The sequence below is a fragment of the Enhydra lutris genome, unplaced genomic scaffold, assembly GCF_002288905.1.
Source record: "Enhydra lutris kenyoni isolate GAN:26980312 unplaced genomic scaffold, ASM228890v2 scaffoldscaffold106, whole genome shotgun sequence".
NCBI classification, from domain to species: Eukaryota; Metazoa; Chordata; class Mammalia; order Carnivora; family Mustelidae; genus Enhydra; species Enhydra lutris.
In genome coordinates this window covers 832,349-846,253 of record NW_019154190.1, presented here as the reverse complement: position 1 = coordinate 846,253, position 13,905 = coordinate 832,349, and the positions used below count along the sequence as shown (strand labels likewise).

At 63.7% G+C, this 13,905-nt stretch overlaps 1 protein-coding gene across 1 annotated transcript in view; it reads left to right on the top strand.

Annotated features, from left to right (window-relative positions):
• LOC111139417 (obscurin, cytoskeletal calmodulin and titin-interacting RhoGEF) overlaps window positions 1-13,905 on the top strand; it is a 159,060-nt gene that overhangs the window by 42,721 nt on the left and 102,434 nt on the right. The window contains exons 13-35 of the mRNA XM_022491664.1: window positions 1-61; window positions 707-991; window positions 1,114-1,380; window positions 1,508-1,777; window positions 3,254-3,520; window positions 3,743-4,009; window positions 4,207-4,319; window positions 4,436-4,589; window positions 4,753-4,914; window positions 5,004-5,108; window positions 6,126-6,392; window positions 6,489-6,758; window positions 6,865-7,131; window positions 7,376-7,642; window positions 7,747-8,013; window positions 9,258-9,530; window positions 10,088-10,354; window positions 10,492-10,758; window positions 11,235-11,507; window positions 11,826-12,092; window positions 12,777-13,043; window positions 13,087-13,392; window positions 13,713-13,904. The exon at window positions 1-61 is cut by the window's left edge and continues 215 nt beyond it. Coding sequence (XP_022347372.1) covers window positions 1-61; window positions 707-991; window positions 1,114-1,380; window positions 1,508-1,777; window positions 3,254-3,520; window positions 3,743-4,009; window positions 4,207-4,319; window positions 4,436-4,589; window positions 4,753-4,914; window positions 5,004-5,108; window positions 6,126-6,392; window positions 6,489-6,758; window positions 6,865-7,131; window positions 7,376-7,642; window positions 7,747-8,013; window positions 9,258-9,530; window positions 10,088-10,354; window positions 10,492-10,758; window positions 11,235-11,507; window positions 11,826-12,092; window positions 12,777-13,043; window positions 13,087-13,392; window positions 13,713-13,904 — 5,401 coding nt within the window. The remainder of the gene's footprint in view (window positions 62-706; window positions 992-1,113; window positions 1,381-1,507; window positions 1,778-3,253; window positions 3,521-3,742; window positions 4,010-4,206; window positions 4,320-4,435; window positions 4,590-4,752; window positions 4,915-5,003; window positions 5,109-6,125; window positions 6,393-6,488; window positions 6,759-6,864; window positions 7,132-7,375; window positions 7,643-7,746; window positions 8,014-9,257; window positions 9,531-10,087; window positions 10,355-10,491; window positions 10,759-11,234; window positions 11,508-11,825; window positions 12,093-12,776; window positions 13,044-13,086; window positions 13,393-13,712; window position 13,905) is intronic.

Below are 13,905 nucleotides of genomic sequence, written 5' to 3'. Positions count from 1 at the left end.
GCCGGGGAGTACAGCTGCGAGGCCGGGGGCCAGAAGGTGTCCTTCCGTCTGGACGTCACAGGTGTGTGCCAGGGTTCCGTAAAGGTAATAACGTCCTGACAAGTCAGGAAAGGAGCCCCACTTGGACCGGATAGGGGGACAGTTGTGTGTTGCACCTGTGTTGGGTTTTCTGTGATGGGCCCAGCCCTGGATTCTGTCTACCACCCAGGTGCTCGGACTGGAGAACTGCAGCCCCTCTTTTTGGTTGTTCTGGGCATCTGCTTCCCCAAACCTCTCCCCTTCTGCCAGAGTCCCATTGTAACCAGCTAAACCTGCCATGATCCTTTTTTGGTGTACTGTAGGCACCTCAGGCCTGTGGCCTGTGGCAGGCACCATTCTCTGTCTAGGGCTGTCACATTGTAGGGAAACATGAGCACACACGTTTCCCATGTTTAATCCTCCCTGGGCAGCTGTGGAGCCTCACTGGAGGGGCTCTTGTTTTGGGATCCTAATTGTCCAGCTCTGATGTGGTCAGCCCTGTGAGCTTGCCTTTGCTTGGATGCCCATCCTGACCTGGGCCTGGCCAGGCTGTCCTTTCCTGCCTCCCCTCCTGGGCCTGCTTCCCGATGCCCTTCTGTAATATGGACCCAGGCGCGCTGTTAGGGGCATTGGGGCCCAAGCCAGGAACACAAGAGCCCTGGTCTTATGCTCAATGACCTCCCCCCAGAGCCGGAGCCTGAGTCCCCCGCCCCGGAGAGACCTGGCCGCAGGGAGCCTCTGGTGGTCAGGGAGCATGAGGACATTGTCCTGACAGCCACGCTGGCCACACCCTCTGTGGCCACGGTGACGTGGCTCAAGGATGGTGTGGAGATTCGTCGAAGCAAGCGGCATGAAACAGCCAGCCTGGGGGATAACCACACCCTGACCATCCACGGGGCCCAGACCCTGGACAGCGCAGTCTACAGCTGCCATGTGGGCACGGCAGGGCAGGACTTCCCCGTGCAGGTGGAAGGTCAGCAGGGCTGGGGGTGGTGTTCTGGGAACTCTGTGTCTGCAGGGGGCGGGGCTGGAGCGGGCTGTCCCCAGTGAGGGCCAGCTCAAGTCCCACATCTGATGCCCCTTCCTGTCCTGCAGAGGTGGCCACCAAGTTCTGCCAGCCCCTGGAGCCTGTGAGCGGGGAGCTGGGGGACACGGTGACGCTGGTGTGTGAGCTGAGCCCGCCCCAGGCCGAGGTCGTGTGGCGCTGCGGGAGCACACAGCTCCGGGCTGGGAAGCGCTTCCAGATTGAAGCCACGGGGGCCCAGCGCTCCCTCACGGTGTCAGGCCTGCGGCTGGAGGATGCGGGGGAGTACACGTGCGAGACCCGCAATGACCGCACCAGCGCTCAGCTCACCGTCAACGGTACTCAGTGGAGGGCCGCACGGGTGGGCGGGCAGTCAGGCAGGGCTTGCCTGGGCAGCTGCCTGGTGGAGATACCCTTATCCACAACTGCAGGGTGGGGCCTCTCAAGGAAAACCCCTGTCCACAGCCCCCCGCACGGTCAAGTTCACATCAGAGTTGAGGGCGGTGGTGGCCGAGGAAGGTGGAGAGGCCACCTTCCAGTGCGTGGTGTCCCCGGGTGACTCGGCAGTCGCGTGGTTCCGGGACGGTGCCTTGCTGCAGCCCAGCCAGAAGTTTCTCATCTCCCAAAGTGGCTCCAGCCACAGCCTGACCATCTCTGGCCTGACCTTGGAGGACGCTGGCCAGATCACCGCAGAGGCTGAGGGTGTCCAGTCCTCAGCTGCTCTCCGGGTGCGAGGTGAGTGGATGGGGCCTCAGGGAGGGCCTCTCCATGGGCTCATTCCCTTGCAGCCTTCCGCTGCCAGCCTGGGTCCAGCTGGTCTGGGTGACCTGGATACTTCACAAAGGGGGGGAGGGGGGATGGGCGGTGCCCAGGGGCCGGGTACCTACTCGGAAGGGTACACAGTAAACTGCCACAAGGCGCATCTGGTTGGGGAGTAGGCAGAGGTTGACGCTGTCCAGGGAGGCTTCCTGGAGGAGGCATCCTCAGCTGAGCCCCATGGATGGAAATGGAGTTGGCAGCCAGTGCAAGCAGAGGCAGGAGGTGGGGATGAACTTAACTGGCTGGAGCCAGGACCTCTCCTGGGGAGCTGTTGCAGGTTCTGAGCAAGAGTAACATGCACGTATACACCTTCTGGGAAGATCACGGCAGAGCCTGGGACTGGGAGGCCCACTTGCATCATGCTTTTCATTCCTTAACATGGAGTGTCCAGGGTCTCCCTAGAGCAGAGTGGCTGGTGCTGCAGGTCTGGGGGCTCAGTCTGTTGCACCAACTCCCTGTGACCCGTGACGTGGTCATGGGCCACACTTAGTAGTTCCGGGCACTGTGTCTGGCCTGGTTGTTGGGAGCCGGGAGCAGGAGAGGAGACACGTGTTGGGGAAGGAGCAGCCTCCCAGAGCCTCAGCTTCTTCCCACGTAACTGCCCATGCAGGTGCACAGTTGGGCCCAGCTTCCTCCCATGTAGCCCAGCTTCCTCCCATGTAACTGTATGTGTACAGGTGCACAGCTGAGCCTGGCTTCATTCCACATAACTACGTATGCAGGTGCGCAGCTGATTCTGGTTTCCTCCCACGTAACTGTGCCTGTGCAGGTGCACAGCTGGGCTTGGCTTCCCCACATGTAACTGTATGTGTGCAGGTGCACAGCTGGGCTCGGCTTCCTCCCACGTAGCTGTATGTGTGCAGGTGCACAGCTGATTCTGGTTTCCTACCATGTAACTGTGCCTGTGCAGGTGCACAGCTGGGACCAGCTTCCTCCCACGTAACTGCTTGTGCAGGTGCACAGCTGAGCCCAGCTTCTTCCCACATAACTGTGCTTATGCAGCTGCACAGCTGGGCCCGGCTTCCTCCCACATAACTGTGCCCTTGCAGGTGCACAGCTGGGCCTGGCTTCCTCCCACATAGCTGTACTTGTGCACGTGCACTGCTGGGCCTGGTTTTCTCCTATGTAACTGTGCCTGTGCAGGTGCACAGCTGAGCCCGGCTTCCTCGCATGTAAGTGTATGTGTATAGGTGCACAGCTGGGCCCGGCTTCCTCCCATGAACTGTGCCAATGCAGGTGCTCAGCTGGGCCCAGCCTGGAGGTGGAATGTGAGGTCATGGTGGGGAGCAGGTGTGCCATTGAGGGGTGGGGTAGGGGGTGGAAGGGCCCTCAAGCTCTGGCTCTTCCAAGAGTGGTCGTGACTATGGTGACCTCCCTTGCTTGTGACCTCAGAGGCTCCGGTGCTATTCAGAAAGAAGTTGGAACCCCAGACGGTGGAAGAGCGGAGCTCAGTGACCATGGAGGTGGAGCTGACGCGGCCGTGGCCCGATGTCAAGTGGACACGGAATGCAGCAGCCCTGGTGCCAGGCAAGAACGTGGAGATCCATGCGGAAAGCACCAGTCACCGCTTGGTTCTGCACTGTGTGGGTTTCGCTGACCGTGGCTTCTATGGGTGCGAGACTCCAGACGACAAGACGCAGGCCAAGCTCACCGTGGAAAGTGAGCAGCAGCAGCAGGCGGGGCCCCAGGAGTCAGGCATCTAGGAAAGAGGTGGGAGGGGGAGGGGATGGATGTCCCCCTGCAGGGACAGGTCCTGGGGGGTGCCGGGAAGGAAGGGGTGGGCCTTTGGCTCTGAGGCCCCATGGAGAGGTGAGTGGGGGCTGGCCCACGGGCTAAGGTGTCCATGCAGTGGCTTACCCCTGCCCCTGTGTGTGTGCTCAGTGCGCCGGGTCCGGCTCGTGCGGGGCCTACAGGCGGTGGAGGTGTCCGCGCAGGGCACAGTCCGCATGGAGGTGGAGCTGTCCCATGCTGACGTGGAGGGCAGCTGGACACGGGATGGCCTGCGGCTGCAGCCAGGGCCCACGTGCCAGCTGGCCATGCATGGCCCCATCCACACGCTCACGCTGTTGGACCTGCGGCCGCAAGATGGCGGCCTCGTCGCCTTCAAAGCTGAGGGGGTGCACACGTCCGCGCAGCTCATGGTAACCGGTGCGTGGGCCTGGGCACGACCTGTGGCGGGGTGCACCCTGCTCTGTCCCCCAGGTGGCCTGGGGAGGCTGGTGGGCTGGGGTGGCAGAATCCTGGGCTCTGAGCTCTGGGTCTCATTCCTAGAACAGCTGTCTGACACTGCCCCGCTCAGGCCCCTCTTGGCTCTGCCTCTCACCCTTCCCCTCCTGCCACCCTAGAGCTGCCTGTGAGGTTCAGCCGCCCCCTGCAGGACATGGTGGCCACAGAAAAGGACAAGGTGACCCTGGAGTGTGAGCTGTCACGCCCCAATGTGGATGTGCGCTGGCTGAAGGTGCCTGCCTCTCACCCGAGTACTCTGGCTCCCTCTGCCTCTCTCGGTGGCCTGTCAGGCACGGGACTGCTCTGTTGGGGAGTCCCAGCACCTGACCCAACCTCATCCCTCCTCAGGATGGTGTGGAGCTGCGGGTGGGCAAGACAGTGGGCATGGTGGCCCAGGGTGCCTGTCGGAGTCTCGTCATTTACCGGTGTGAGCTCGGGGACCAGGGCGTGTATGTGTGTGACGCCCGCGACGCTCAGAGCTCAGCCTCCCTGAAGGTGCAAGGTGGGCCAATGAGGGTCAGAACCTCCTGGCCCCCCCACATTCCCCAGTGGGGGGCTCAGCCCCCTGGCTTACCCTGCCCTGTCCCCTCCAGCAGTCCAGGCGGGAGGGGGGAAGGTGCAGCTTTGCGTGTCCAGGGCTGACAAGGCCCTGCTCGTTACCCCAGGTCGCAAAGTCCAGATCGTGAGGCCACTGGAGGACGTGGAGGTGATGGAGAAGGAGGGTGCCACGTTCTCCTGTGAGGTCTCGCTTGACGAGGTGCCGGCCCAGTGGTTCTGGGAGGGCACTAAGCTTCGGCCCAGTGACAACGTGCGCACCCGCCAGGAAGGTGCGGTGGTGGGCAGGCTTCGGGAGGGCACGTCCTCCTCCAGTCCCCAGGCCCTCCTTCCCCCAGCACTGAGTGGCCTGTGTTTCTAGGAAGGAAATACACTCTCATCTTCCGGAGGGTCCTGGCAGAAGATGCCGGGGAGATCAAATTTGTCGCGGAAAATGCAGAATCACGAGCACAGCTCCGAGTGAAAGGTGAGGGAGTCCAGGGGAGGGTCTGTGCTGGACAGTGTGTGGGTGCACACACACCTTTTGGGCCTTCCAGGGGCTGACAGGTCCGTTGCCACAGAACAGGCTTGGGGCACCCAGGCCTTTCTTGGGAGGAGGACAGCAGTGACCCAAAAGGAGGAGAGAGGTCCTGGAGAGGCAGCCTTTTGTATGAGAGCTCGGGGTTTCCTTGTCGAAATTGGAGGCAGCAGTAAATCCTGGGACTGGAGCAAGTGCTGGAGAGGTGGTGAGGGCAGATGGCACCCCTGGCAGGTGGCGGGGCTGGTGGCACCCCAGCCGGTGGCAGGGGCAGGTGGCAACCCCTGGCAGGTGGCAGGGGCAGGTGGCACCCTTGGCAGGTGGCAGAGGCAGGTGGCAACCCCAGCAGGTGGCACCCCCGTCAGGTGGCGGGGGCAGGTGGGGGGCAGGTGGCACCCCTGGCAGGTGGTGAGGGCAGGTTTACACCCCCGTCAGATGGCAGAAGCAAGTGGCACCCCCAGCCGGTGGCGGGGACAGGTGGCACCCCTGGCAGGTGGCAAGGGCAGGTGGTACCCCAGCAGGTGTTGAACGTCAGCCCTTAGCTGGTGGCCTTGGTGACAGTGAGGGCATCGAGAAGAGAGAGTCAGTGGCAAGGGAGGGGCAGGAAGGCATAGGAGGCGTGGATTTGCTTGATGCAGGGGTGTGCAGGGGGGGAGATGTGAGGAAATGTGGCAAAGCAGGGATGTGTGGGGAGCAGGGGTGCATGGAAGGAGCTTGTGAAGGGCCAGGGGCACGGATGTGGGTGTGCTCAGCTTCCTCCCAGTCAGCTGTGTGTGTGGGGTCCCAGAGAAGCCCGATGGGGACACTCGGCATAGCCATCACTGGACAGTGAACTGGGCCAGTGTGGGCTGTTCTGCCGGAGCATGGTGGGAGTCTGCTGGTTGGAGGCTGAAGAGCACCCACACCGGTTTGGGTGTGGAGTTTTGGAGCTCTGAGCACCCCCAACCACACCGGCCACACCCACAGAGCTGCCGGTGGCCATCCTGCGGCCGTTGCGGGACAAGATAGCCATGGAGAAGCACCGCGGCGTGCTGGAGTGCCAGATGTCTCGGGCCAGCGCGCAGGTACTGTGGTTCAAGGGCAGTGTGGAACTGCAGCCCGGGCCCAAGTACGAGATGGTCAGTGACGGCCTCTACCGGAAGCTAATCATCAAGGATGTGCAGCCCGAGGATGAGGACACGTACACCTGCGACGCTGGAGACGTGAAGACCAGCGCCCAGTTCTTCGTGGAAGGTGCGGGCAGCACCGTGCGGGCGCCTCTCCGGAGTCCCAGGGTGGCAGGCGGTCCTCTATGCCGGACTGCGCCAGTGACCAATCCCTCACCCACAGAGCAATCCATCACCATCGTGCGCGGCCTGCAGGACGTGACCGTGATGGAGCCTGCCCCCGCCTGGTTCGAGTGCGAGACCTCCATTCCATCGGTGCGGCCGCCCAAGTGGCTCCTGGGAAAGACGATGCTGCAGGCGGGGGCGAACGTGGGCATGGAGCAGGAGGGCACGGTGCATCGCCTGACGCTGCGGCGCACCTGCTCCACCATGACCGGGCCTGTGCACTTCACCATTGGCAAGTCGCGCTCCACCGCGCGCCTGGTGGTCTCAGGTGAGCGCACGGCGTGGGTGGGCTGCACACGGACCTGGCTCAGGGCTGGGGTAGAACCCGTGGTCCCCCGGAGGCCACAGCACCGCCCTCTCCCCTTCTGCCCCAGACATCCCAATGGTGCTCACGCGGCCGCTGGAGCCCAAGGCGGGGCGCGAGCAGCAGTCGGTGGTCCTGTCCTGCGACTTCAAGCCGCCCCCTAAGGCTGTGCAGTGGTACAAGGAGGACACTCCCCTGGCACCCTCTGAGAAATTCAAGATGAGCCTGGAGGGCCACATGGCGGAGCTGCGAATCCTCCGCCTCACACCCATGGATGCCGGCGTCTACCGGTGCCAAGCCGGCAGCGCCCAGAGCAGCACGGAGGTCACCGTGGAAGGTACCGAGGGCGCCTGAGGCCCTGGAAGGATCTTGGAGGCTTAGCGGCCCACTGTGCCCCTGGAAGTGCGCGAGGGCTCACGGGTCCCTGGAAGGGTCTCTGAGGGCAGGGGACGCCAGGGACCGGTGCTGAGCGGCCCGCCGTGCCCCTGTCAGCGCGCGAGGGCACACTGGGCCCTGGGAGGGTCTCTGGGGGTGGGAGATGCCCAGGACCGGTGCTGAGTGGCCTGCTGTGCCCCTGGCAGCGCGTGAGGTGACCGTGACGCAGCCGTTGCAGGACACAGAAGTCACGGAGGAGAGCCGAGCCTCTTTCTTCTGTGAGCTGTCCCATGAGGACGAGGAGCTGGAGTGGTCACTCAATGGCACGCCTCTGTACAACGACAGCTTCCATGAGATCACGCACAAGGGCCAGCGCCACACGCTGGTGCTGAAGCGGGTTCGGCAGGCGGACGCAGGCACCGTGCGCGCCTGCTCCCCCAAGGTGTCCGCCACTGCCCGCCTGGAGGTCAAAGGTGAGGCGTCCCTGCGGGCCCTTAGGGTCCTCCCAGGAAGGGGCGCCGGGCTCTCTGCTGGCCCGAGGTGGCTCTCGCTCACCTGTCCCCACCGCCCCCCCCAGCAAAGCCAGTGGTGTTCCTGAAGGCTCTCGATGATGTGTCCGTGGAGGAGCGGGGCACACTGGCCCTGCAGTGCGAGGTCTCGGATCCCCAGGCTCGTGTGGTGTGGCGGAAAGACAGCGTGGAACTGGGCCCCAGCGACAAGTACGACTTCTTGCACACGGCGGGCACGCGCGGGCTTGTGGTGCATGACCTGAGTCGGGACGACACTGGCCTCTACACTTGCAGCGTCGGCTCCGAGGAGACCCACGCCAGAGTCAGTGTTCACGGTGCGTGGCTGGCTCCAGGGGTTGCAGCGGCAGCCAGGGGGTAGGGCCAGTCCAGGAGGCAGGTCCAGGTCCAAGGGGCTGGAGCCGTGCCCAGAAGGCGGGTCGGGTCCAGGAGGCAGTTCCAGGCCCAGGGGTTGCTGCAGCGGCCAGGGGGCGGGGCAGGTCCAGGGGCGGGGTCCGTTCCAGGGAGCGGGGCGGGTCAGGAGACAGGTCCAGGCTCAGGGGGTGGAGCCGCGGCCAAGGGGCGGATCGGGTCCAGGAGGCAGATCCAGGCCCAGGGAGTGGAGCCGCGTCCAGGGGGCAAGGCGGGTCCAGGGGCAGGGTCCGTTCCAGGGGGCGGAGCTGCTTTCAAGAGGCAGGGCCGGGTCTGGGGCGGAATCAGTTTCAGGGCACGGGGCTGCTTCCAGGTCTGTGTGTGTGGGGAGGGCTGCCTCTGCCCCGGGCCCACCCCTTCTCCAAGGCTGGAGGTTGCCCTGCAGAGCTCTGGAGGTCAGGACAGGCTCCTGGAGGAGTAGGCTGGATGTGATCCCAGGAGGCCCAGGTACAGGCCAGGCGGGTGAGGGACGATGAGCAAGGGGAGGGCGGGGGAGACTGAACTGGCAGTGCCTGATAGAGTCCCGGGGGGCTGGAGACAGTCCCCCGGCATCAGGGACTGTGTGTAGGCAGCTATGAGGGTCACGGCTTGGGGGTGGCTGGCGGCAGAAGCCAAGATGTCAGATGTAGGATGCCCTGGAGGGACTCCCGGGCCACAGGCACAGCCTGGTGAAGGTGGTTGTTGGCAGGCCACGTGCCTCCCCATGGAGTCAACAGGGCAGCGTGGGCCCCCTCACCCCCAGCACAGCAGATGTCCCTCTCAGCCTGAGCCTGACCTCGTGCGTACACAGCTCTCCCGGCCCAGCTGCTCCGGTCCCATTTCCCTCACTTGTGTGTGCCTGGCAGGCCTGCTGCCTGGTCACACTGTGGACCCTGTGGCGGGTCCCTGCTGGTCTGGCTGGGGTTTGATGACAGAAAGGGAAGGGGGCAGGGCAGCTTGGTGAGTCTGTGCTGGAGCTAGACGGCCTCTTCATTTGGGACCCCCGTCCTTGGCCTTCTGGAGTGTTCAAGCTGTGACCGCTGTGGACGGTGCTTGTCCTGTAGTGGACTGGAGGTGACAGCAGCCCCAGGATCAGGGCTGCGGGGGTGGGAGTGAGGGTTCAGCTGTCAGGGCCTGGCCTGGGGCGACCGCCATCTCCTGTGGTCCACAGACCTACACGTGGGCATCACCAAGAGGCTGAAGATGGTGGAGGTGCCGGAGGGCCAGAGTTGCACGTTCGAGTGTGTCCTGTCCCACGAGAACACCGGCGACGTGGCCACGTGGACCGTGGGTGGGAAGACGGTGGGTGGCTCGGGCCGCTTCCGGGCCAGCCGCCAGGGCCGCAAGTACACCCTGGCTGTCCAAGACGCTGCTCCTAGTGATGCTGGGGAGGTGATGTTCTCCATACTGGACCTCACCTCCAAGGCCTCCCTCATCGTCCGAGGTGGGCATGGGGCAGGGATGGGCACCTGTCTCCATGGGGCTGGGGGTACTGTGGGGCCTCAGGCCGGAATGAGGTGCTGCTGGGGACTGTCCCCTTGGGCAGCTCCCCGGTTGGAGACCCAGAGACACTGTTGGGGGCTGGGGCTTAGTCATCTGAGGAGCTCCCTCTTTCCCACTCTGGGCAGAAGCAGGGCTTCTGGTCTTTGGTGTGTGGTCTAACAGCTCTGGGAGCGCCCAGGCTCATGGCTCCCTGAGCTGGCGAGTCGCTGCTGCTGTTCCTGAATTCATGCACCTGGCATAAATCAAATTCAGGTGCAGGTGGTGACACCCAGTCCCCAGCTCTTGCTGCCAGCGGCCATGCTTTCAGTCCCAGGCTCTGAAGGGGGCCGAGGTGTGAGAGTCTGTGGCCTCCTGTGTCTTCTTCCCAGCTCCCTCCCCATGACCACGCTGGCTCCTGATTTCCAGGGCCCAAGATCCCCATGGTCACCTGCCCCACCCTCAACCTAAGCATGGCTGGGGCCTGGCCCTGTCTTATGGTGGCTGCCCTTCCCTCTTCAGAGAGGCCCGCGGACATCGTGAAGCCCCTGGAAGACCAGCAGGCTGCTCCGGGCGAGGATGTGGTGCTGAGCTGTGAGCTGTCCCGGGCCGGCACCCCAGTGCGCTGGCTGAGGGACGGGAAGGCCATTCGCAAGAGTCAGAAGTATGACTTTGTCGTGGACGGTCCTCGGGCCATGCTGGTGGTCCATGCTGTCTCGCCCAAGGACTCCGGCGAGTACACGTGTGAGACAGAGGCTTCCAAGAGCACAGCGAGCCTCCGTGTGGAAGGTGACCCCACAAGAGACAGGGGAGGGGTCCCCGTGGCCTCAGTGGGAGAGCTGCCCACAGTGGGGGCTATTCCCTGTCCAAGGGGCCGGCATAGGGTCCGCACAGCTCTCACCCCCACCCCTTCCCACCCCTCCCAGAAAAGGCAAACCGGTTCACGGAGGAGCTGGCTGATCTGCAGGGGACGGAGAAGGGCAGGGCCGTGTTTGTGTGCAGGACTGAGCGGCCTGCCGCCGTGGTGATCTGGCGTAAGGGGCTTAGGGAGCTGCCTGCCTCCGGGAAGCACACACCCAGCCAGGACGGCCTGACCCTGAAGCTGACCATCAGTGCCCTGACCGAGGCGGACAGTGACACCTACACCTGCGACATCGGCCAGGCCTGCTCCCAGGCCCGGCTCCTGGTGCAGGGTGAGGCCTGGCGGGGGCCTGGCCTGTAGGGGCTGGCTGGGAGCTGGGTCTGGAGGGGGCTCAGAGGCCCTCTGAGACCAGCTTCAGTTTCCCTGTTCCTGGGAGTAGGGCCTTGGTGGTTTCGTCTCTGAGGCCCTGCTGGTGGGACCTGGTGCAAATTTGTGTAGCTATGGCTGTGAGCCCTTCCTGTGTGCTGGTGTGAGCCTGATTGTCCATGCCGGAGCCAGCTGGGATGGCTCATGGGATGTGCAGCCTGGTCCCCTATACCGGAGCCAAAGGGGATGGTCCATGGGACATGTGGCCCAGGAGCAGGGACGGCCCACGGGACATGCAGCCTGGGAGCGGGGATGGCCCACGGGACGAGTGGTGCAAGAGTGGGGACGGCCCATGGGACGAGCGACCCGGGAGTGGGGATGGCCTATTTCTGGCAGCGGCTGGCCGCGAGGGGACCCTGATTGCCGGTCTGCGCCCTGTAGGCCAGAGGGTGCTCATCACAGAGGACCTGGAGGATGTGGAGGTGCGCGAGGGCTCGTCAGCCATCTTCTCCTGCCGCATCTCCCCCGCCGACTACGGGCCTGTACAGTGGTTCCTGGATCAGACGCCCCTGCACCCCAATGAGCTCAATGAGATCCAGGCTCAGCCCGGCGGGTACCACGTACTCACCCTTCGGCAGCTGGCTCTCAAGGACTCAGGCACCATCCACTTTGAGGCGGGAGACCAGCGGGCCTCAGCCACACTGCAGGTCACAGGTGGGCTGTGTGCTCCACACCGTGGGGGGCCCAGTCCATGGACTAAGGGGCAGCCGTGGGGGAGGGCAGATGTTGGCCACACACAGCACGGCCCTGGGGCTCATGGGAATGGTGCCCAGCCTGTGGACCACGGCAAGGTGGGCTGTTGGAGGGTGATTCCCCATCCCCACAGGGTGGACTGCGCTGTGCCAGGCCTGCTTCATCCCCCTGGCAGCCCATGAGTGGCCCTGGCCTGAGGGGGCAGCTGCACACCTAGCTAGGGAACTGCTTTGTCTGCAGGAGTCCCCAAGCATCCTGTGTGTCTCTCTGTACCCCCAGAAAAGCTGAGTGTGTTCTCCCGTGAGCTCATAGACGCTACTGTCACGGAGGGGGAGGACCTGACCCTGATCTGTGACACCACCACCTCGGACAGCCCCGTGTCCTGGACCAAGGACGGGAAGGCCCTGCGGCCATCGGCTCGCTGCCAGCTGAGCCAGGAGGGCCACCGGGCCCAGCTGGTCATTACTGGAGCCACCCTGCAGGACGGTGGGCGCTACAAGTGTGAGTCTGGGGGCTCCTGGACCAGCTCCATTGTCAGGGTCCACGGTAAGTTCCTGGGCTCACACTCCATCTCGTTGGGGGGCCCTGCGACCCCAGCGTCCCCCCTCTTTCCGTCTCAGGGCTCTGCTGCTGCTGGAGGTGTGCTCCCCCGCCCCTGTCGTCTCCTGAGCAGCTGCCTGCTTCTTGCTTCGTGCCTGTGTCTTGTCCTGACCCCTATGTCCCCTCCCTCGGACTTGGCTGGTCACCCCCTGCTTGGTTAGCATGGGTTGTTTAACACATGCCACAGGCTGGGCGGTCCAGCGACAGACATGGAGAGTCTCCCCATCCCGGGGCTGGGAAGTCCCAGGTCCAGGCATGGGCACCACCGGCTTCTCCCGGGGCCTCTCTCCATGGCATGGATGCGCCGATTTCTCCCTGTGTCCTTGCACTGTTGTCTGTCTGTGTCTATGTCCTCATCTCCGCCTGTGGGATTACGTGACTCGCAGGGTCAAGCTCAACCCTGTGGCCCCTTTTACCTTAATTACCTCCGTAAAGACCCCTTGTTCAGTCACAGTTGCCCTGAGGTTCTGGGCGGTGGGGCTCCGGCCTGTGAATTTGGGGGCACACCGTTCATGCTGGTCTGCCCTTCTCTCATCTCCTGCTGGCTGCTGTGTCTCCAGCTGCCGGCAGCCATAGGGCCCGACTGGGATGCAGGAGGTGGGTGTGAACTGAGCGTGTGCCTGCCCACAGCACGGCCAGCACGCTTCCGGGAGGGGCTGAAGGACCTGGAGGTGCTGGAGGGCGGGGCTGCCACTCTGCGCTGCAAGCTGTCGTCTGTGGTCGCGCCCGTGGAGTGGCGCCGTCGAGAGGAGGTTCTGCGGCCTGGGCCCAAGTACAGTTTGCATCAGGAGGGCACGGTGCTCGAGCTAGTGGTCCGGGACCTGCGGCCCCAGGACAGCGGGCCATACTCCTGCTGCTTCGGGGACCAGAGGACCATGGCCACGCTCACTGTGAAGGGTAAGCAGCCCCGTCTGCCTGCCCACAAACCCCTTTTGTCCCTGTGGGAGGATGAAGATGGCATTCTCTGTCGGCCCTGTTGCAGCCTCACCTGCTGAGTTCATAGGGAGAATGAGAAACAAGGAGGCCACGGAAGGGGCCACAGCCACGCTGCGCTGTGAGCTGAGCAAGGAGGCCTCCGTGGAGTGGAAGAAGGGGTCCGAGACCCTCAGAGCTGGGGACAGAGTCAGCCTGAGGCAGGATGGGACCACGTGTGAGCTGGAGATCCGTGACCTGGCCGTGGCAGATGCCGGGGAGTACTCATGTGTGTGCGGGCAGGAGATGACATCAGCCACACTGGCCATCAGGGGTAAAGACTGCATGCGGCCAAGCAGAGCTGTGTTCTGGTGTCCAGCTGACTTTGTGATGTTCATCTGCACTCAGTCCCTATTTGTGTTTCTTCTCTCTCACATTCTCTTGGTGTTACCCTCCATCCATTACTCTATAGAATCTGCCTTGTCTCCTGGGCTGTTGTGTGAACCACGAAAAGCCAGCATCCCAGCCACTTCCCAGCCCTTGGTCACTACTGGTCCTGTTGTCCTATGGGGGCATGTCTTGTTCTCTGTCCTGTCATGTCCTGCCCCCAACAATCTCCAGAGAACCTGATGTTCTCTATCTGAATTTTCCCAGCCCTGCCTGCTGAATTCATAGGGAGACTGAGAAGCAAGGAGGCCATGGAAGGGGCCACGGCCATGCTGCACTGTGAGCTGAGCAAGGCAGCCCCTGTGGAGTGGAGGAAGGGGTCTGAGACCCTCAGAGCTGGTGACAGAGTCAGTCTGAGGCAGGATGGGACCACGTGTGAGCTGGAGATCCGTGACCTGGC